Genomic DNA, 24,586 nt, shown 5'->3' with positions numbered 1-24,586 from the left:
ACAAAGAGACCAAATACTTGTAGAATTTATTCATCGTATGGTGCAGAGGCATGAACGATGACAACATCTGTTAAGTCGATGTTTTTTATTTGGGTTGGGTTTTCGAGAGAAAGGTTATGCGGAAGATTTATGGTCCTTTGCGCATTGGCAACGACGAATACATTGACATAACTTAGCGAATTCCGGGACAGTGGCTAAGCTGACTAGGTCATGTCGTTCGAATGGATGAAAGTATTCGACGCAGTACCCTCCGGAGGAAGCTGAGGAAGAGGAAGGCATCCACTCCGTTGGAAAGACCTAGTCTGACTACATTTAGAATCTCCAATTGGTGACAAACAGCGAAAAGGTAGAACGACTGGCACGCAGCAGACCAACAATGAGCTTGTAAAAGCTTCATAAACCTCACTATAGACATTTGTATATAGTATACCTATGTATATAAGCAGTGTAGAAAAGTTCTAATAAAAAAAAATCTGGAAGAAATGGTTTTTCGCAGCGACTCGTGGGTCTCGAAACCTAGTTCCTAATTACTTTGCTGATATTATTTCTTAAATCCATAGGTTAGCGTCCAGCCTTTGTATATTATGTTATATTAGTTCGATATTTACGCCTTACATAATCATAAATATGTCTTCTTCTTCTTCTTTATTGGCGTAGATATCTATGTATATATATATTTTCAATCCGTGCAGCCATAAATAATTTTTTATTTGCAGCGCCCAATACTTTTTGTCACCAGTGTCGATGCGCCTTAAGAAGGTGGAAAATTCGAGGAAACTTTCCAAATTGAAAAATAAATAAAATTTAGGTCAAATCACGATGAATGTACCGTTTCCAATGAGAGAAAAAAAGAAAATAAAATAAAATAATTAAATACGCATCGGGCGGCCGACGTCTTCGAGAAAAAATCTACCAAAGAACGCTCAACACCCCAGCAGCGATTATTATGTTTTTGTTTTTTTTTTTTTTTTTTTTTTGTTTTTTTTTTTAATAAATATGCCGCTGATGAGGCTGGTGGACATGGTGACACAAGAGGTAGTTTATGTGCTTGCTTATACATGGACGACTGTGAGGCTGGGCGTAGTGCAATGCTGTTGTTATTGTACGCGACATTTATGAGCGCCAGGCGCTCGCCACGCCACAAATCATTTTCTTTTCATGCGTACCAAAACAACCGCCGACACTTTGAAGAATTTTACATACAAACGTAAATTTACATACATACATATGTAGGAGTACGAGTATATGCAAGTGTGCGCTGCACACTGACAGTAGTAACGGAGTGCAGCGGGCGCTGCTTTGAAACCCATAAGTGTCGAACGTGTGACACTTTAAAAATAGCCAAATATGAAATTATGTTTCAAGCAGTAAAACCAAAAGTCGAATTCATGATATATCTATGTATGTACATGGGTTATTATTTGTATGTGTATGTACGCTGCAATGACACAACAAACTGGTCTGGCTTTAGATCGAGCATGTCCTTAGTGAAGTCAAACTAGTCGGTAGATCATTGAGCCTTTACTACTTTGTGGTTAGTTCATTCAGAAAGAGAGCACAGTGACTTAGCCTCTCTCAGCGAATCTGTTGTATGTCAATAAAATTACGAAGGACGTGAACGAAATCTATAACAAACTTTTTTCTGCGTATCCAATAAACTAACCAATAATATAACTGATATGGACTTGTATATGCATACCCAGAACAGGGTATTCAGTTTGCTACGAAGTTTCTGAGATCCAAAATCATGCGATTTAACGCCTTTAGATTATTTTCTATGGGAGTTATGCTTAATCAAAGATCAATGCTCGAGGAGCTCGAAGACAATATTCTGCGCGCTATAGCTGAAATTCCAGCCGAAATGCTGCCCTAGGTCATTGGGTATTGGCATAATATTGGCGGAGATAAAAACAAACGGAATCGTAGTGGCCCTGTGGTCGACATTTTGTTCAGATCATAAATTATCTGCATGACAAAAAAACGAAACAGAACACATTTTATACAAATTTGAGTGATTTATAACAGTAGATATCTAAGAAGAAAAAGTCATGTGTAGAAGTTCACGCAAATGAGGAAAGTTATCTGAGCACCATTTACTTGGGAGTGGCCAAAACGATTCTTTTACAAATGGATCAAGCAGCTCCCACCTTCCGGTCTCAGACTTAGTATCCTCTGTGTAGCCAAAAAACTCCCGTTTGAAAGCGAGCTAAAGTCAGAACGCGAACCATACCTCTCCAGGTTTGTGCGCTGGGTTTGGGACCTGCTACATAAAAACGACCAAAATGAAAAGGAAACACCAACCTTCGTTGTTGCTTACTCGGCAGTAATCGAGTAAGCGGTGTCTACGCCAATGAAGAAGAATAATAAGATATCTGCACAACACTAACCTTCCATTGAAACGAGTCCACAAATCTCTTTCCATAAGTAACGAATGGAAGTATGTTCCAATTATTAAATTATATTGGGAACGTATTGACATAATGTTGTAATACCCAAAAGGAAACTTTGAAGGTCCTATAAAGTATATACATAAACGATCAGCATGATGAGCTGAGTCGATTTAGCCATGTCTGTATATACGCTAACTAGTTCTTGAGGTATTGATCGGAAATGAAGCACATAGCCTCTTCTTTCTAAGACACTGCTAAGTTCTTGTACGAAAAACTTTTTCATATAATGAGATATCTTCACAAAATTTGGCATGGACTACTTTCCAACGCAAGGCTACGATATCTGAAGAAATTTTCCAGATCGGGCCACTATGAAAAAAATCAATCGACGGACTAGTTGTGTTTGACACTAGTTGTGTTAGGATTTATAAACCAAAGATTTCACCCGTCATAAGCACTCATAAATGTATTTGTTTGTTTCAATCTTGGCGAGATTGCATACCATTAAAACTAACCACACTTTATTGCCGGCGGAGCGTGTTAAGTATGACGAAAACAAATTTAGAGAAAATAATTAAAAATAATGCACGAAAGATGAACTCCCACAGCAGGCATTTCCCACACACCCCACCCGCCTGTAAAATTTTGCATTGTGTTCGTTTGCATAAACGAGAAAATAAATGTCAGTGGAAAAGCAGCGCTAACCTTCGACTTATACGCCGCCTCTTTAGTGCAGGGTACGAAGATGTTGCCGACGTCGTGTCGCCAAATTGCCAAATGAGTAATTGACTGAGCGCGAGTAGGTGTGTATGTTTGGGGAAATGCGGTGAACAGCCACCAACACGCGTTTGTCAGAAAGAGGTGATAAACAATTATGTACACACATACACATACACATACATATAAATGCTTATACATTTGAATGATGATGAATGATGTGTGTGTGTCACAAATGAATTTTCCACCATAACGCCGTGCCGCCGATGAGTGTCTTCTGCCATGTCTCCCGCCTTTGCTGGCGCATTCGTTGAGCAATGACAAAAATAATTTTCCTTCTTGCGTCCGTCTTTTCGGCTGCGTCGCTTTTCAATTTTATGAGGTAATAATATTTTTGTTTGTACGCGCGACATTTTTTCGAAAATGAGCGGCATAACAAACATGACAACAACAAAACAAAAACAACACTGCTACAACATTAAATGCCGAAATGACAACGTACATACATACGAAAATGTTACAACAACATGGCATCAGTGCGCCACCGCATCGCATTACGCGGAAGTGAAGGCGTCCGAGGCCAGCGCAGACCTAGTACACTGTGTGTGTTGTCGTTGTTATTGCCGTTGTCAGCGTCATAGTCAATGTTGTAGTTATTGTAGTTGCCTTTTTCGCTATTGACTTTTGTCGCATACATTTTGCTGGCCCCAACGTTGGCGCTGTTGTTGTTTTGGGTTGAGGAAAATCACTTCAAAGGCAACAACACACACATAATTACACAACAAACACACACACACACATGCTAAACATGTTCCAAATAAATTTGGCTATGTTTTCGAAACTTTTGAGTTTTTACACCATCCCTATGGGAATATTAGCCGGTCTCGAAAATTTTTACGAAAATCTCTATGTTTTTAGTTAGTTTAGTTTCTGACTTCCAATCACGCAGTGAATTTAAGAAATCCATACTTTGGCTAGGACTAGAATCTCCAACTAACCCGCTCAGAGGCGAAGACCTTGACCTCATCTTAAACTCGTACGAGATTGCACTTCTGACAACAGACTGGAGTGTTCTTGAAAATCTCTGCTTCACTGACTAGAGCTAAATCGCATACAATCTAAACGGAGAATGTCCGCCTAGAAAGACTTTGGTCAGGTCTAGAATCTCCAACTAACAATATCAGAGACGTAGATCTAGACCTAACCTCGGACGAGATTACACCTCTGATATCAGACTGGAATGTTGATGATGATCACTCTTTCTCTGACTATAATTACATCGGGTACAGTCTAAACGGAAAATGTACACCTATAGACTTATAGAAATCATAAAAATACAAACTGAGACTTGTACTGCAGGGAGCTCTGACTTGCTTTGCATATGCGCCGACGGTTGGCTGGCGAAAGTAGTCTTTGGCTTTACGAAATCGATATCTTAGTCGAGCTCATTATACTCTATGGGTTCTTTGTTTGATAAAGAGTGCTAGAAAAGACTAAGCTTGCATCCAACTTGCATCTAACATGAGCTCATCAGCATGTGAGAAGCAGTAAGGTCCACACCAACGGGGCACTTAAATATAGCCGTAAGGTAAATGGTCGCGAAAGCTTTTATCAGACTGAGAAAATCTGAGTTTTTCAACATGTCTGAACACTCAAGAAAAGCTTGGAGGCATCGGCACCAGATTTTTTGGACTCGGTAGACCAAACTCTGTTGTTATTTTCTTTGCCGACACGCCTGCGAAGGAGATGTGGGTTTATAGAAGCTTCTGGGGGAGAGGGACAGTGAGCTTCTTTATGGATGGGGCAAAACTTGGCGAAAAAGTTGGTGGAGATTATTGTCAGGAAATACACATAATGTATATCAATTTCAGTTTCAGACTAGCTGATTTGGCATTTTCAAGCCGGCGTTGCTGCCGTTAAGATAGCGGTAGATCTACTGATCCGAAACTGCTGCAGATAAATGACCATTCACGGTGCTTCAGGTATTCCTAAGCTCGCCATCAATGGCAGAGAGACACTTTGTGATAAGACTACAGTAAGTATGGGTGTCAGACCACAGCGGCAGGCAACTTCAAAGCAGGTGAATGGAAAAAAAATCCATCCCTGCCGACTTCCGGTATACGTAAAATGGGAACTTGTCATTGCACCGTTCCCTTCGTGTGTTGTAATACCGGATAACTTGACTTCGCGGGAGTTGAGCTCTCCTTCGCTCTTGCGCTGTCGCAAGATCGTTTTGGTTCAAAGTGAATCGCAATAAATTCAGTAAGCTCTTCGCTCTTAGCAAGGCTTTATTTTCCCTGGCTGCAGAGGTTTTAACTGGCCATTGTCCTATCGGGCTACACGCGGTAAGGTTAATAATCTTACCGGATGCCAGTTGTAGAATCAGTTTGACAGAAGACGAGGTGAGAGCAACTCAAGACTTATTTCTTTATTGTCTGACATTTACGAGATTAAGGCTTAAAATCTGCACATTAGCAGTTTTGTATAGGCCTCAAAGCGCTTTGATGAACTTATGAGGCATATGGTACTTATAGAAGTTTTCCGATCTCCATCTTGAGGATAGGCCATTGAACATATGTACCTATATTTGTTTTTTTTTTTTTTGTTTTGGAAACAAGGAAACAAAAGCGTAAGTGTAACCAACCATTTAAGGAACCGCGGTCGAAACACGGTTAAGTCAAAACTGAGTTATTGAGAAACCATCACGTCACTTTCATCGCGTGATTTAAATTGAAAAAATTTTAAAATATTTGAAAAGACAAAAAGACACAATTTGGCACAAGTGGTCTCCTCTAAGATACATTGAATATGGCATCATTAGTTTCATAATAATGTCACATTACCCAATAATAAACACTCAAAATTTTCAGTGTCGTAATTTCGTGGCGTTGCCATACAGAGGTGACCATGAAATCTGTGGCAAGTGTAATTGAATGTCTAATTCATTGCTTACCTCGCAAATTTCTCCTTGCTTTACTCAATTACAAATGCCCGCATACATCTCGTGATACAAGGCAAATCGCTCATTGAATGCTCATATGCTGTGTAGGGCCTCGAGATAATTTGAGCCTAAGCAACATCCATACAGTTGCTAGTTGTGTATATATATAAATAAGCATAGTATTGTATATCTGCCTCATTAGTGGCATGTGTCGGTATAAATGTGTTTCCAATTGTTTTCAATTAGTTTTCAATGTAATTGATTTACTTATTTGGACTGAAATTGGTTTTCAATGCTACATTTGACAAACGCGCTGGATAAAGGTGAATAGAAGAGCTAATAGGCAACACATTTTGATAGGCTACTTCTCACATATGTACATACAGCATAGTTGTGGGAAACTTCTGCAAGAGTGATCTCATCTATGTGTCACTTAATCACATATTCACCAATATTTATGATAGATATTTAGAAATATTGATAAGCAAGTGATTATCGATGACAGATAATAATGCTGATCATAAGACATGGTTATCAATGAAAAAAAGCTGGTGAAATATGTTTTCCAAGGTCTCAGAATGGCGAGTGGTTTCTATTTAAGGATCGTGTATAAAAATATTTGACTTTCAACATAATCGGCCTACCATCACCCATCTTCAGATCCAGAATTCCTTATTGAATAATACCACATTCGACCGAATAGACCACGCCCAACACGAAGTAACTCGGACTGACTTATGACGTATGGACGACTTGGCGCATTTTACGTCGAGATCTTTAATTGAAAGTGTACAAAATACAGCTTGTGCAAGAACTGAAGCCGCTCGACCTTCACAAGCGATATCGCTTCGCTGTATGGGCTCTTCAAAAGTTCCAAAAAGATCCGAAGTTTTCGAGCCAAAGTTTGTTCAGCCATGAAGCCCATTTCTGACTCAATGGGTATGTAAACAAACATAATTGTTGCATTTGGGACGAAGGCAACCTGAAGAGATTCTAGAGTTGTCATTTCATCCGGAAAAAACAATGGTTTGGTGTGGTTTGTGATCCGGCGGTATCATTGGCGCATGTTTCTTTAAAAATAAAGATAGTGAGAACATTACCGTCAATGGTGAACGTTATCGCACCATGATAACCGCCCTTTTATGCTTGAAATTGAAGCTCGTGTCCTCGGCGACATTTGGTTTCAACCCACACATCCCATTCACTGAGAGAACACTTCGGTGAGCAGGTAATTTCATTTATGCCAGCGCTTCTCGTCGTCTATCTATCGTCGAAACACTACTCAAACGCGTTTTATGGAAATAGGAAAAAGTCACACAAATTCATGTCTGGCAAATATAGAGATTGGGATTTTCTGATAGTATTGTTTTTGGCCAAGAACTCACGAACAAGCTTCGTCAAGCTCATAAATAATCTTGGCTAAAAACATCCAAACATGGGTGAATGTTGATGAAGCACTATCGAAGCATGGGTCTTAAAAATAACTAAATTCGTCTTTGGTTCGATATTGCAAAAAGTTTTTATAAATCCATTACGTGGAAATCGTCTAGAGATAAGGACATTGTTTGGAACAAAAGCGTCACGTGAAGAGATATCAAATGCTTTGGTTGTGCTGCAGAATCAAAAATAATAACAAAATTACAATTGAACTTTGAAATAATTGAGTCTTAAGGTACTATCTAAGTATTTATAGTTCACAGGAATTGATAAAAAATAACAGTAATTACAGTATGTTGTTGAGTGCTGTAGGACGGATAGAGACAAGTAGATGTGGCGTGCAAGTTAGTAAGTACGTCACAATAGATTTAAAAAGATAAGAAACAGAAAGTTTGTAACGAATTATGGAAAGGAGTTGAATTAACAGAAATCGGAGGTTAAAAGAAAATAGTGCCGCCGACGACTTTGTTTAATAACTAAATAAAGGTTTTAAAAAATGTTTAGTAATTGTTAATACAATTCATGTAAGGTAGAAAGAAATTTTTATAAAAGTCCATAATAAATAACAGTAAAACTTATTGGCAATTGGAAAGCGTTGCCAATAACTCTAGAAGCAGACGCAACTAACGAATATGGCAGTGAGTATGGAAGTGGTTTGAGGGCGCACAACTTTGGCTGTATTCCTTCGGAAGTACGTGATATTTCTATTCCTATTTATCGTGTGATACTTGTGAAATGATTTGCAAATTGTTCGTAGCTGCTGGTATGCGAGCACCTTATAAAAATTACAATGCGAATGATTAATTACATATTCAGAGGCTAATAAAACAGGTATTTATACAGAAAACCAACCTACTTTCAAACGGCTTTGTTTTCCCATTCAGGTTAATGTTTTCGTCAGTCTTATCACTTCCGAGTATTATTGTCACAATTGTTGGTTTTATTGCACTGATAAGCTAGCGCCACTCGAAGTTAAGGAGTAGCAGCAGGTACAGTGAGCCACAGTTAACGCGTACAATGTAGTTGAATACAAAGGGTTCAATATTGAAAGGTGTTTCTTATACAAAAGCTTTGTAAATTTTCACTATTTTGCAAATAATTAAATTTTAGTGAGTAGATAAATTTGGCTATAACCGCGTAAGCTGCTGTGTCTTCGCCAATTAAGAAAAAGAAGGTGTGAAAAAATTGTAATTTGGTGTAGAATTGGGATATCCAACGATAAAATTTGGGAAAGATATCTTAATGGTAATGGTTACATGATTCCAATCAGAGTTGCAAACGATGCATTTTGTTTGTAGTCCCCAATACGGGCTATAAACAAAAAAAACAGATCTTAATGAAAATACCCGTTAAAAACTTTTTAACTTCAAATATGAGATTCAGAAATAATAATAAAAATTTTTTAATTTCAAATACCAGATTGACAACAAATTTGAATGCCATATATCGGATTATTAGCCGACTGAAAACTAAAAAAATTTTTTACCTAAAATACGGTATTAAAATGAGAAATAAAAAGATTTTAAAAATTAAAAAAGTTTATACCACAAACCAGATTAAAAAATGAAGAAAAATTGTTATTTTAAATTTAAAAAAATATGAATTTTATAAAAAAATATTGAAAACAAATTATCTAAAAATGTCATTATAAAATTTAAAAAATTTTAAGTTCATAAAAAAAATTTAAAATATATATAAAAATTTAATTTTTAAATTTGTAATATTAGAAATTAAAAAATTTAAATTTATTAAATTTTTAAATTTATGAAAAATGAAGAAAAAATTTTTTTTTTAATTTGAAATTTATAAAAAAATATTAAAAACATCATATAAAAATTTTATTATTATAAAATTTAAAAAATTTGAAATTTATAAAAAATAAAAAAAAATGTATAAAAAAATTTTATTATATAATTTGTAACAAAAAAATTAAAAAATAGGAATTTTATAACATTTTAAAATTTATGAAAAATTAAGAAAATTTATTAATCCCATAAACCGAATATAAAACACAACAATTTTTAATACAACACAGAGGACTGAAAACTAAAAAAAACCATAATAATCCCAAATACGGTATAAAAAAAAAAAATCGGCTTAAAAAAACACAGATTAAAAAATGAAGAAAAATATTATTAAAAATTTAAATTGAAATTTATAAAAAAAAAAAAAAATATATATAAAATTTTATTCTAAGATTCATATTAAAAATTCAAAAAAAAAAAAAATTTTATAAAATGTTAAAATTTAATAAAGATGAAGAAAAGCTATTATTATAAAATTTAAAAATTTTGAAATTTATCAAAAATAATTATCTAAAAATATGGTTATAAAGCTTAATTTTTAAAACTAATTTTTAATTCAAAATTTTTACTTGAAAAGTCATTTGTAACTAATATATATTTGAAAACTAATTTCTTATTAAAAAATTTTTATTTAAAAGATTCGCAATTCGCAACTATTTTTCACTGCTTTTTTTACGATGTTACCCAATAAGTGGAAATTTGGCTGCAAACATTTCAATCAAGTAGACCGCCTTAAAGATAGTTCACTGTACCAACTGAATACACACGCCCGTTAACATATATTGTTTACCAGTTATTCACACACACACACACATATGCAACATTGGGTGGCGGTGCTTTACAGGTGTTTCCCCAGTTTTTGTTTCTTTTTCCAATGCCGGCGAATTGGCCGGCTCTTTGACGAATAACTTGAAATGCCTTTGAATAACGTAATCTTATGAAATTTAACGCAAATGCCCATCTAATCAGGCCTAAAAAATATGAATTATGACTACAATAAATCAAAGTTCAGATAAACCTTTTGTATGCCAATATAGGAAAGCAAAATATTCTTATCATTGCATAATAATTAGGCCTAATTGCGACGGGTGTAATTTCATAGCGCCGCGCGTTTTATTTCAGCTCCCAGTTTTAGAAGCCGTTGATGATCGGCGCTCCGTTATGAAAGCACTTGTAACAAAGGTAATAGGTAATTAAGGATTGGTTAGTAGTAAGCTTGTGGCAATCGGATTAGAGGAGCGATCTGTGATGTTGCCAGTGGATCAACGATAAAACTTGCCACAATCCGCGTGATGCCAAGAAAGGAAAATATTTGTCTCCCCTAAAGAGCGAAGGCAGCTTTACAATACAATACAATATTACTGTATATATGTATGTATGTACGTGTTTAAGGTTTGATACCAAAACATTAAAATCTCGAAAAAATTTTAAAATAATTGATTGATTGTAAATATGTGTATGAGTCTGATAAAAACTGACCGACATTGCGAATTATCTACTCCAAATCAATTGTGGGTCGAAAAGAACAAAATACTTCATTACGAAATACTGCACACAAACAAACTCTCATGTCCATTCTAATAGTCACACACATACAAACAGTCAAGCAAAAGCAAAATATTTCAAATGTTCGTGAAATGCCGCTTGTTTGATTAATTTGACAAAAATTTCAGATCGATTTCTAACAAGTACATACATATGTACATACCCACTTGTCCATATCTATGTATATGTAGGCGTATATAAATATGAAAAGACGCATGTAAAGCCCACTATACTGACAAAACAAAGGCAGAAAACCGTAGAAACAAAACGATAATTGCAGAGATAAACCAAAAATGTGAAACGGCGACAGGGAGGAGGACGCAGTAGAATGCCACGCAGCGACAGATAAGATCACAAATGAGTTCTAACGCGAATGTCAACATAGCCAATTAACGTCACAAACTCGAACTCAAATGCTCAACGTGAACTCTAACGCTGCAGACGGTGGGGTAGTCGCGGCTAATTGGGGGCGTAAAATGCCGAATTGTTATGCAATAGTTATGAGAAAACGTTGCCGTAAAAAGTAAGTAAAAAAATAGAGATTATAAAATTTATAAGAAACATAAAAAAATATATGCATGTGCAAATATATTACCATAAATTTAAAAAATTTGAAATTTATTAAAAAATATTAAAACTGAATTATCTAAAAAATTTTATTATAAAATTTGAAATTTATAAAAAGTTTTTAAAATATTTATGAAAATATTATTGAAAATTTATAATATTAAAATTAATAAATTATGAAATTCATAAAATTTCAAAATTTGTAAAAAAAAATTATAAAAATTACAAAATATAATAAAAAAAATATCTAACAATATTTTTATAAAATTAAAAAAGTATGAAATTTATAGAATTATGAAAAGCAAATTAAATGAAAATATTATTTTAAAATTTATAATATTAAGAAATTAAAAAAAATGTATTTTTTTATATTTCAAAATTTATTAAAAATTAAAAAAAAATTATATGATTTAAAAATATGAAATTAAAAAATATATAATATATAAAAATATTATTATAAAATGTATAATATTAAAAAATATAAAAAAAATTTAAAAGTATTGCTATAAAATTAAAAAAAATATATTTAATAATATTACAAAATAAAAAATATGCAATTTACAAAATTTTTGAATTTACAAAAAATAATTATAGAAATTTAAAAAAATATAAAATTTACAAAAAATAATATAAAAATATTTCTATAAAATTAAAAAAATACGAAATTTATAGAATAATTAAGAGCAAATTATATGAAAAAATTATTATAAAATTTATAATATTAATAAATGAAAAACAAATTAATTTTTTTATATTTTAAAATTTATTAAAAATTAAAAAAAACTTTAAAAATATGAAATAAAAAATATTCATAAAAATATTAATTTAATTAAAATTTATAATATTGGGAAATTTAAAAAAAAAATAAATTTTTAATATTTTAAAATTTATTATAAAGTAAAAAAAATGTATGATTTAAAAATATGAAATTAAAAAATATATGCATATAAAAATATTATTATAAAATTGATAATATTAAAAAATAAAAAAAATTATAAAAATATTGCTATAAAATTAAAAAAAAATATAATATTACAAAGTAAAAAATATGAAATTAACAAAATTTTAAAATTTACAAAAAATAATTATAAAAATTTAAAATATTATAAAATTTACAGTAAAATTAAAAAAGAAATGTATACAAATATAAAATTGTTAATTTCAAAAATTTATAAAAAATAAAAAAACTTTAATGTTATAATAATAATTATAAAAATTCGTAAAATTTTAAAATTAAAGTAAAAATATTATTATAAAAGTTATAATACTATAAAATTTAAAAAATATAAAATTTTTAAAATAATAAAAAATGCATAAGAATAAATAAAAAAATTATAAAATTACAAAATATAAAATCATATTTGTTTAAAACTAAAATGTATAAATCTTTTTGTGCAATTCTTTTTTTCTATAAAAAACGTAGAATCTTAAAATTTAATAAAATTTAATTAAACTAGAAGTGTTATTTTAACATTTATAGTATTTTAAATTAAAAAAATTATAAAATAATAAATATATAAAAAATTAAATTTATAAAATGTATGGAAAACTAAAAAATCTATAAAAATATAAAAATGTTAAATTATTAAATTTATAAAAATTAATAAGAAAATTTATAAAATTATAAACTTCATAAAAAATAATAAAAAATTACAAAACTTAAAAAATTGTATTTTTTTCCATTTTTTACGATATTTATTCATCTTGATAAAGGCGATCTAGAATTTAAAAGTGAACAAAAAGTTAAGAACCGAAACATAACTAAAAAAACACTTAAAAATTGTAAAAAAAAATCCTTAAAAAATTTAAGACGTATCGAAAGGTTTTACTAAGCCGAATGAAATTTTTTTGCGCATATATGCAATAATATCTGTAGGTTTCCAGTGAAATATTTGCAATGCTAAAATATCTGACGCAGAACTAGTAGTATTTTTGCGGGATAAAAAGTGCTAGAAATCATAATTAAGGCGCTTTTTATACAGTACTCCAGTTTTATCTTTAACCCCCACAGCGACTCCGCTTTTATGTATTGCCAAAGCTAGTTACACACTTGGACCAGACATATGAGCACAATATAGCGTAATCTCGGTAAGCAAACTATATTTTAGCAAAACTGCGTTGAAGATAACAAACAAAAATGACTCAAGGTAACGGTACACTATAGATTAAAATTATGAACAAAACGTTAGTTGTATGTTTTTATTTGAATACACACTTAAACTACGCTTATTTACTCGTACACACCAGAGAATACTCGTCGTAGATTCTAAAGAATGTATAGTAGTATGAAGATTTAAGTATGTCTCTTTATAGATTTTTATAGTGCAAAATTTTCACTCGCAGATCTAGTGCCCGTAGCGCTCATAGTCAACACCTAATCAGTTACCAAACATAAATCAAACTCAGCAAAAAAGCAAATATGTGTAAAAAAGCTAGACAAAAAATAAACTAATTACATTGTCTGCAATAATTTTAAGTAAATAAAATATTTATATTAAGTTAAGAATTATATTATATTAAGAAAAAATCTTAACTGCGCTTGCAACAAAGCTAGAATACCCTTCACAAACAAAAGAAGAGCTTAATTTGGTTCGTCGTTTTTGTATGGCAGCTATATGCTATAGTGATGCGGTCTGAGAAATGTTTGAATATTACGAGGTTCCCTTGGAAAATAATCCATTCCGCCTTTCGTGAAGATATCTTGCCAAAAGAAAACGTTTTTCATACAAGCACTTGATTTCGATTCTTCAGTTTGTATGGCAGCTGTAAGCTACAGCAGTCCGTTATCACAGCTTCGGAACATTGGGCAACTTCTTGAAGAGTAATGGACATGTGCAAAATTTCAAAGCGGTATCTCAAATACTGAAAGTCTAGTTCGCATATATACAGACAGATGAACAGAGCGACCCTGTTTAGGGCATAAAAAAACTTACAAAGTCAACAGCAATAAAATATGCGCTTGCAAAGCGTGTGCGCATAAGGGAAGTTATCACACTTATACTATACATACATACATAAATACTTATATACATATACTATTATAAGAGCATATATTTAAAAAAAAACGCTATAAAATGCAAAATCTCATCGGTTCTTTATTTGAAACGTTAGATTGGTTCATGACATGTACTGTTTGAAGATAATTTCATTTAAATTCCATTCGGAAAGTCCAATTTTGGGCAACTTTTTCGAGCATTTCGGCCGGAATAGCCCGAATTTCTTCGGAAATGTTGTCTTCCAAAGCTGGAATAGTTGCTGGCTTATTTCTGTAGACTTTAGACTTGACGTAGCCCCAATAGTCTAAAGGCGTTAAATCGCATATGTGTTTCCATTTCTTGAGATATTGTTCTACATATTCAAAATATATCGCATATGTGCATGTAGCGCCATCTTGTTGAAACCACATGAGTCAACATTTAAATGAAATTATCTTCAAAAAGTAAATGTCATGAACCAATCTAACGTATCAAATAAAGAACCGATGAGATTTGCAAATTTTATGACGTTTTTTTTAAAAAAAATGCTCTTAAAAAATCACGATATATGCATATATGCTAATGGACTGATAAAGTCGCGTAAAACAGCTGATTCCAGCTGATTTGTGAAGTAAAGTGTACATATGCCATATAAAATATTCTAGTATATGTGTTTAAATATACATATTTATATGCATATGTGCGATTATTTGCAGCTGAAGTTGTCAATGAGAAGACTTATAAAAGCGAATTGGCATGAAAAAAATGTTAAAACAATAAATAGTAATCAGTCGCTATAGGTTTTATATATAGAAGGGAAATTGCGAGCATTCGCATTCGTTGCAGAAGTAGGTAGCCATATGGTTCAAAAGAAACCCTATAGGAAAGGTTTAATATATGTACAAGCAAAAATTTCGACCTTTCAAAATTTGACTCTAAAAATTACCCGTTGATGTCTTTGATATGCCCACTGCCCATAAAATGTAAGCAAAACTAATAATTGAAGAATGCTGAATACACAGCAAGCAAATAGTTTCGATCCTGATGTGATCTTTTGGCAGATGATATAAAGTGGGTTCATTTCCAGTATTTTTATAGGTTTTTAGAAAGAGCAGTTTTCGTCACGAAGAAGCTACGCTAAACCTAGCAGTTATGCGAATACGCCTAGGAAGTCCAAACGTTTGCTTAGAATACGCCCATACATATAAGGTGAATAAACAGGACTTAAAAAAAAACAGCATAAATGGTTTTTTCGGCAATATCAATTTATTTTATTCAAAATAGTCTCCTTCTGTTTCAATACAGCTTTGTTTCGGCTGATTTTTGATGAATTCACGCACAGTTTCGATGGAATTTCCGGTGAACACAGATTTTGATTGGCCCACATGTTGATCGTCATTTATGTCCTCACGACCACTTTGAAAACATTGAAACCACTCGTGCACTCTGCTACAGGATAGGCAATCATTGCCATAAACTTGTTTCATCAATTGAAATGTTTCAGTAAAAGTTTTACCAATTTTAAAACAAAATTTAATGTTGGCTCTTTGTTCGAGGCTCATTTTCGCATCGATAACACAGACATACTGACACTTAAAACGCAATGACTTCACTTCCACTTCACCTTCACAGTCCATGAAACGTCTTGAAATTCTCACTGGAAAATCGTTAAAGATAACAGATTCTAACGCAGCAGTCCACATATAGATGGCACTATCCAGGGCCGCTAGATTCAAAAAGTCCTGTTTACTTTGGAACGCACCTTGTAGTAGTAAAAAGCCGGCCCAACGTTGAGTGGAGTTGTTAGCGGCTGTGTTTTTACACACGAACCCACGAACATCTGTGTTTGAACGATGCAAGTGTGGACTCGTACGCATGAGGTCGCACATCGTCGTTGTATTGTTACTGTTATTCATACTGAATATTGTTGATGAATGAAATTAAAAACGCGTCGTTAGTGACTGCATAAATGCAGAAACAAAACGAAAATGAGTTTCAGTTCACACACGGATTCTTTTGTCGCCCAAAGCGGGCTTTTGGGAGTGAGCGGATGACGAGGAAACACGAAAAGACCGTACCTCTCGTGCTCGGGTGGTACGTTTTGTGTCACGTACGGGCTCTTTTGCCGCCAAAACCGTTTTTTTTTTCTTTGGAAAGGCGAAAGGACCGTGCCTTTGGTGCTCGGGTGGCACGCTTCGGGTTCTTGTTCGTAACAGTTCACTGCTAAGAAATTCTTTTAGAAACTACTTTTCATTTTGAAATTCTCTTCATAGTTGCAAGATAACAGAAGAACTCTACTCGAGATGCTGGTCACTTTTACCACGTGTGAACGCGCAGAGTGACACCAATAGAGAGTTTGCCGATAATGAGCGCGACAAAAGTGTCTCCATGTAAACGCCGTCTAACAAAAGTAAAAAAAAGCAATAAAGTCGAACTGGTAGCAGATATGGTAGCAAAACGAATATAAAACAAAGGGAGCAGGCAAATTAAAATTAAATAACAAAAACAAAACAAAAAAACACAACGGCAAAACAAATAAACCAACGCGCTGATCATAAAACAAAACTTTTGAGCAAACACAGAGTAAAAAGGAGATTAAAACAAAGAAGCGCTAAGCAAATACGCAAAGTGGACGGAGTCAGCGAGCGTACGAGCGAGTGCGCGCGCTGAACCGCAACGCTTACAACGTCGCGGTCAGCTGAATGCAATGCGGCGCGCGCGCTGCCAGCAAAACCAACGCGAGCGGGAAATTTTACAAACAATTGTTTTATTCTATTTGCTTTGCTACTTTTCGCCAACTGAATTGAGGAAGGAAACAATAACGAAGAGCAGCTAAAGCAACAGCAGCAATCAACGATAGCACTGGGCGTGTGAGCAAGTGAGGGCGAAAGGCGCGCGGCAACGGCGCGCGTCAACGCTCACATGCGACTTCTATGCAATTCTTGTTATTATAGCAACAAAAATAGCAAAAAGCGCAAATATGGTGGTATCAGTGATTAACGGAAGCACAGTTGCAGCAGCGTTGCGATTTGTGGTGGTAGTGGTGGCGCATGGCTGTATGTGTTGAAGCAAAAGCAAAAACAGTTTCCCAAAAAATTTAATATATTTTGGTGTCATGGTTGTTGTTGTTTTGGTTGCGGGTAACGAAATTTTTATTGTAAACGCAGTTGAGTTTAATTTGAGTAAAGAAATGTTGCCAGCGCATTCGTTCCACATGCTGCGATGCGCGCACGCGCACGCGCAACCATACCCATACACACACACACTCAAACAAAGAACTCAAAACTTTTAAAATGCAGTAAACTGTATGTGTGTTTGTGTGGCATACCAACACACATACATCTAATGCAATTTACCTCCCTCTCCACACATAAAATGCTCTGTTTGTGTATGTATGTGTGTGTGTGTGTGTGTGTGGATGGTATGTGTGTCTGTCTCGTTTACGGGTGTGTTGAATAAATTATTTCGGTCTAGTGGCTATTAGCAGAGCGTGAAGTTGACAACAAAAACAACAAATAAAACAAAAATAGCAACAGTAATAATAATGACAACAGCGTAGAATGGAATAAGCGCGACGAGGAAATGAAGAAGCTACACCACAGAATGAGTATCCATCAGTAACGTCAAACGTTCATGTACCGCATAGCAGAATTTTCAATACTAAGGCTTGCAGTTTTGAAACCGCTTAGAACTGCAGAAGTATATTGAATCTTGATCCGTGTACATAAGGGCTCATATCCATATACGTGAGTACATGAAAGAGCATGCCTAAATCAAACATATATATTCGTTTACAACAACACTGCGTACCGTCATCCTCAAAAATTTCCCGCGTTTGATAAGGTTTAACACAATAAACTATTCCAGGAAACTAAAACCACGTTCAGACGAAGACTTTTTTATCGCGAAAAAGTTCAGACGAGGACTCTCGATATCGACAAATTTTCTTGGTGTGGCGTTACGATCTCTACGTCTTTTCTCATGGTATCTGCGCGTACCTAAAATCAGTCCTCATCTGAAAACCTGGTTTGGTCGACACAACAGTCCTCGTCTGAACATGGCCTTAGAGACCGCATCTCATATATCGGAGCTTGTGTCGTTCATGTTGGTACTAACGAATTTCATTGTTTGTGGTATAAACTTGATATGCAATCGCGGAACCTAAAACTGCGTTCAGACTATGATATTTTTATCGCTCAACATCGACAAATTTTCTTTTGGTAGCGCATCCACCCCAAAACCAGCTGGGGTGACAAAAAAGTCCTCATCTGAAAAGCCTGTTTGGTCGGTCTATAAAACTGTTTTGACACAACATCCTGTCATGCCGCTGCTAACTTTTCTGTGCATCGACACAACAGTCCTCGTCTGAACAGAGTCCTAAAGGCCGCACTATTCGAGGTATGTGTAAAACGTCTGAGCACCAACTATTACATAAATTGTATTGTTGGTGTTAAGCAATAACACGAAGTTGGAATTTTCCAACTTAATTGCGAAATATAACCATTGCTCTAAATGCCTCTTAAAATATTTCAATTGAAAAATACGAAAATTTCAACTCACCATAATTTTCGCTCACGGCATCCTTCACTGCTTCGATGACGCGCCGCGTCTTCCTGATCGGCTGGCCGAGTATGGTGAAGTTGCGCATATCGATCTGTTGCACAAAGAATAGATAGGTGCGCTGCAGCTCCAGCTCGTCGCCGCGCACTAGGCCGCGCGGTCGCAGCTGCTCGCGATAGATGTCGCATTCGCCGCTGCTATTGATATATTCGAACTGCAGCCGCACGAATTGCTCACGTTTCACCTGATAGCCAATCTGCTGTTTGTATGCGTTCAGCACTTGCACTGTGGCGGCAAAGTTGTGTCGGCGGTCCGGTGACATCGATGTGATTTTACCCTCGAACACGATGGGCGCCTCGAACGCCAACTGTGCCGGATCGCGCGCCGAACAATAGCGTCGCGGTCGCTTGCGTTGACGTTGACGCTGATTGTGTTTGTTGTTGTTGCTATGATGACCGTTGTGCGTATTACGTTGATGGTTGTTGTTGTTCGCGCCCATACCGCCTTGCGCGCCCTTGTTGTGTTGGTGTTTATGATGATTATGCTGTTGTTGCTGGCGATGCTGCTCCAGCGTTTGGCGTTGGTACATGTTGCCGCTCATTTGCTGCCAGCTGTTGCCACCAGCGCTGCTGCTTGCTTGTTGCAAGCGTTGGTACTGGTGTTGTTGTTGTGCGTTCAATTGTTGCGCCAATGTGAGCTCTGGCGCCTGCTGCATGCTGTAGAAGCCAGCGTTAATGCCACTGCTCATGGACTGCGCCAAACCAAAGACGCGCGAATCGCGGCGTGAGCGCGCCGTCTGATCTTGCTGCAGTTGCTGCTCGTGCTGTTGCTGCAGCGCGCGTCGCTGCTGCTCCGACAACTCACCGCGGTATGGCAGTGACGCGGGTATTTCATAAGCGGTAAAGCGGTAATGGGTGGGCGGCAGGATATGCACAAGGCGCGTCAAATTCTTGCCGTTCACCAGCTGGTACACCTTCTTGGTGGGGTACGCGGCGATGGGCAGCGGTGTGCTGGTGAGTGCGTTCTTTGGCGCATGCGCGGCATGCAATCGCAATGCATGCTGTTGCTGTTGTTGTGCATTTGTAAGCGGCACATGTCGTCGCGCCTTGTAGCTGCGCTTGCCCGCCGCGTACGTTTGTGCGTCGCTAATCGTGGGCGCTGTGTGTACTGGTTGGATAGTTGCCGCGCTGCTGCGCGTGAGTTGTTGCAGTTGCTGTGGATGTGTTTTATGTAAATTTGAGTTGGTGTTGTGATTGTTATTGGTATTGTAGTTGTTAATGTTGCTATGCTTATATGGTTTAAATAAATTAATTATGTGACTATTTTTATTATTTGGAACTTTTTCTTGTTGCTGACGAGCATAGTCGTCGTCGCCGCCCTCGTCCGATGCATGCGCATACACATCGGCGTCGCCATCGACATCATCATCCACATCCTCAGCTTCTTCTTCCTCACTCTCCTCTTCCTCCTCCTCATGATCATCCTCCTCATCACCATCGTTGGCAACGCGTTCATCATTCGCCACGTAGTGGGCGCTAAACTGCGGTCTAAATACTGTTGTTGGCGCCTGTGTCGCCATCCCTACTGCTGATGGCCTTGTGGCTGCTTGTAAAGCTTTCGCTGATTGGTAGAATGCTTGTGGCTCTGGGCGCCGATAAAACGCGTAGGCCAAATCGTTTGCATTTGCTTCGGTTGCGTCCCAACCAACGGTTTGTTTATATAGCTGCGCTTGTTTTATATGTTGTTGTTGCTGTCGCCCACTGTTATCGCTGTTCATTACACTACTACTGCTAAATATCCTACTGCTGCTGCTGCTGCTGCCGCTGACCGCCCCGTCGTTGCTGCCACTGTGCCCCACTAAATCTACACCTGCTGCTGCGCCCGCTGCACCATGAACGCCTAGCGCTTGCACTAGACGGCTGCTGCTGCCGCCATAGATGTTGCTATCTGCGTCGGCGCCATCGACGGGTATGTAGAAACTTTCTTCGATGATGTCGCCAACAGTGGCGGCTTCTACTTTTGCTGCTGAAGGCGTGAGCGGCTGTGTTGCTGATACGATTTCGCGTGCGCTTGCACTCGCCACTGCTGGTGCCGCTGGTGCTGCTGCTGCTGTTGTTGGTAGAGGTGCCGTTAGTGCTGCCGCCGCATTGGCAGTCGCAGACGCGGTGGCAATCAGTGGCGCGGTGGCAGGCGCTGTGCTCCGATTCACACGCAGGCGTTGGGCGTAGGCGGTTGTAAGGCATGTGACCGGCGTTGTGTATAGACAGATCAGCAGCAGGGTGAGCAGCAGCAGCCGCCACATGTTCATAGATACTTGCGGTTTCGTTTGTAGACTCCATTTGCGCAATACTCGCGCATACATGGCGTCCGCCCGTAGGAGAGTTAGTACCAACTCTACAGCGACGCACAGAATACACCGAATTTCACTTTGTGCCAGCGACAATCGACGTTTTTGTTTGAATTTGGTCAATTTTAAACGCGCCCGTCTTACAATTTACTTCTTCAACTTTTTAATTGTTTTTTGTTATTTTAATTTTAGTTTTTTAATTGCCTTCTCTGCACAATAGTTCAAGCTGCGTTTTACTTTGGAAAATTTTTTCGAATTGCCGGCATAAACTATGTTTGGTTTGTTGTTATTATTTGTATTATTTTTGAATTCACTCTCGAATGCAGTTCGCGTTGTGTTGTTGCTGCCTTAACTGCTGACAAGCTGCCTGGCGGGCACTGCGCTGCCTTTAGCTTTGGCCGTGTGTCCGTGTTGTTGTTGTGGCTTTCGCATGAAATGCTGTCGATAAGTATGATTCGCAAGCCACATTGTCACTTATTCTACTGTTGTTGTTGTTGCGTCTATAACGAAAATGTTTGCTTTTTAAATCACTAATTTTTGTTGTTGAATATTTACGAAACTCCGTTTTTATATTTTTAATGCGTTTTTTATTCTCTTAAATTCTTTTCACAATGCTTTTCCACTTATTTTCACTTTCTTCGTGCTGCATTTTGTCGCATTAAGCACACTTCTTGCATAGGTATTCTCTTGACTCTCGCAAAGCGTATTGTATTATATACACTAGCACATACACACATACATATGTATATCAAGTAAAATGTTAATGCTGTTCCACTTGATGTCGATTTTCTGGAAAATTAAAAATTTTGATCTTAGCAAACCCAAAGTAAACATTTTTTTGTGAATTTGAATTTCTAATTGTTGTGAAATGCGTTGAATGTTTGTGTGTTTGAGCTGTTTGAGTGGTGTTTTTAGCACTTCTGATTGTTTCGGTTTCTATTTACCGGTTTAGACACTTTCTATACTATATTTAAAACGATATAAATAAATGTCTAAATTGGCTGCCAAATTTGGCATAATTTTTAACACACGAATTATTTTATTTTCCTTAAGTCTCCGTACAAGCTTCGAGAGTTGGAATTGTCTCACTCTACCTGACAAAAATCTAGCATGAAATAAACACGACGCTCTACACAGATATCCAAATGTTGTTGTTCTGTTCATGGTTATACTCTTGACAGGGTATACTTAGATCGTAATACCTAGAAAGCAAAGCCGAAGGCCCTATATATACACATACATAGTGACAGAAAAGTACCCGGAAATGTAGTTAAATTCCCCGGGCAAATGATATTTCAAAAATATGTATTTTACTAAGTTGGTTGGACTGTTCTCAATTACCATGCCAAATATAAGCGCGATCTGTCTACCAGTTTGTTTACAACAGCAGTTTGGGGTTGAAAATTCAGACAAGTGTGTTGGCAAGAGAGCTCAACATCTCTTGCGAGTCGCTTCGAATGCTTTTGGTGGTTATTTTGGATATGAAAAGCGTTCTTTCTCGACTCGTCTCGATAAAGATGAATTTTCTTCAAAAAGAGTACCGTAAACAGATCTTTTTGGACATGCTTGATCGTTCGAATTCCCATCCCGCTAAGACATGAGCTTATGAGTTTGACATGCAGACAAATCAAAAATCATTGAGATGGGCGAAAAAAACGAAAAACGAACGAAAGCAAAAAAAAAAGAAAACTCGAAGACGTTTAAAAATCAAGTTGAGATTCATTGTTTTTTCGATATTCGTGGTTTGGTGCACCATGCATTTTTTCCGGAGGAACAGACGGTCAATAAGGACTTCTATTTGGCCGGAATTGTGGAAGAACCATTCATGGATTTTACATGATGACAATGCTCCATCACATGGAGCGACGATTGTTACGAAATTTGAAGCCAAACACGCAATGAATACCATCTATCAACCACAGCTTTGGCTCCGCGTAATTTTTCTTGTTCGCCAAACTAAAATTTCCTCTCCATGGAATCCGTTTTCATTCGATCGAAGAGATAAAACTAAATTCGCTGAAAGAACAGAAGTCCATCCCAAAAAGTGCCTTTGAAAAGTGTTTCGAGTACTGGAAAAATCGTTGGCAAAAGTGCGGATTACTTTGAAGTTGACAAAATAAATATTTCGCGTTTTATTTACAATTTGCAGGTACTTCTTTGTCACAATGTTTTTAACGATAAACATGTCCTGCTGAGTCGATTTAGCCATGTTCGTCTGTATATACGAGTATATGTATATGAGGTATTCCATACCAAATCGACCACTTTTGAACACGACCCCCTTAGATTTTGCTGAAACTTATCGATCCTTTTCTATCCCTTGAAAAACATTTTTGAGAATTTTTTCAAAATTTTTTGTCCAACTTCAAAAAAAGTTATGAATTTTTCAAAAAAACGCTTTTTTATTTTCAAATAGCCATAACTTTTGTAGAAATTGACTTTTGGGGACCTTTTTTTTTAAATTTTTGTTTTTGAATGAACTTTTCGAAAAAATACACGAAAAAAATTTAACACGATCAATTATATAAAATAATCGGTTTTTTTTAAGTAAAATCGTCATTTTTTGGAAGTTTGCCATTTTTTGAAAGTTCGCCATTTTTGTTTTTTTTTTCCTCAAAAAAAGTTCAATTAATATATAGTATATATATAACTACTAATTTGCTAGAATCGTCAATATCGGATTAATATAGCTTAAAGCGGCCATACAAACTGAATGATCAAAATCATGTCCTTGTGTGGAAAGTTTCTATGTATGTGCCAAAATATTCTCACCATTCATGTTACTTCCATCAACTTCGTGTGAAAATGCGGAATGGCATCATGGGCAAGCTCATAAGGTGTGTCCATGAGCGATGAGGTGAGTAAAGGGGTCAGATTAGTCCGGTTCTAGCACCCAGTCGTACCTTCTTTTGCAGGGGAAATTGAGGAGGTTATTACTGACGCACTATAGGGCTAAGGAGAACCGAGAAACTTTATCGGCTACTATTTAATGCGGAGTCGCTGGGTCCTCTCAAGCAGCTTAAGAGGGTCATAACTTATGGTTTTGATAGGGTAGCTATAAAAGTTCTCCTTACGGATGCCAGGGTTACCAAGTGTTATTATAAATATTTTATACCAATTTTATCATTTTGAATAGCACATTTGCCAAATTTCTCACAAAAATAAAAGTTAGTCTTTTTAACTAAAAAGGTATTAGTTTATCAGAAACATACGCCGCAAATTTAAGAGGCTACAAAAGTGTTTCTTTTAACGAAGTTGTGAGCGCATGGTTGCAAGCCAGTGCTACCAAATTGTTTGAAAAA

At 36.1% G+C, this 24,586-nt stretch overlaps 1 protein-coding gene across 3 annotated transcripts in view; it reads right to left on the bottom strand.

Moving 5' to 3' along the window:
* LOC126762993 (protein vein) overlaps positions 1–24,586 on the bottom strand; it is a 136,492-nt gene that overhangs the window by 102,522 nt on the left and 9,384 nt on the right. For all 3 annotated transcript variants that reach the window (XM_050480132.1, XM_050480134.1, XM_050480135.1), the window contains exon 2: positions 18,938–22,073. In XM_050480132.1, the coding sequence (XP_050336089.1) occupies positions 18,938–21,299 (2,362 nt within the window). In that variant the 5' untranslated portion in view covers positions 21,300–22,073. The remainder of the gene's footprint in view (positions 1–18,937; positions 22,074–24,586) is intronic.

The sequence above is a fragment of the Bactrocera neohumeralis genome, chromosome 6, assembly GCF_024586455.1.
Source record: "Bactrocera neohumeralis isolate Rockhampton chromosome 6, APGP_CSIRO_Bneo_wtdbg2-racon-allhic-juicebox.fasta_v2, whole genome shotgun sequence".
NCBI lineage: Eukaryota > Metazoa > Arthropoda > Insecta > Diptera > Tephritidae > Bactrocera > Bactrocera neohumeralis.
The sequence above is the reverse complement of the archived record's forward strand: the minus strand, read 5'-3'. Positions and strand labels throughout refer to the sequence as shown.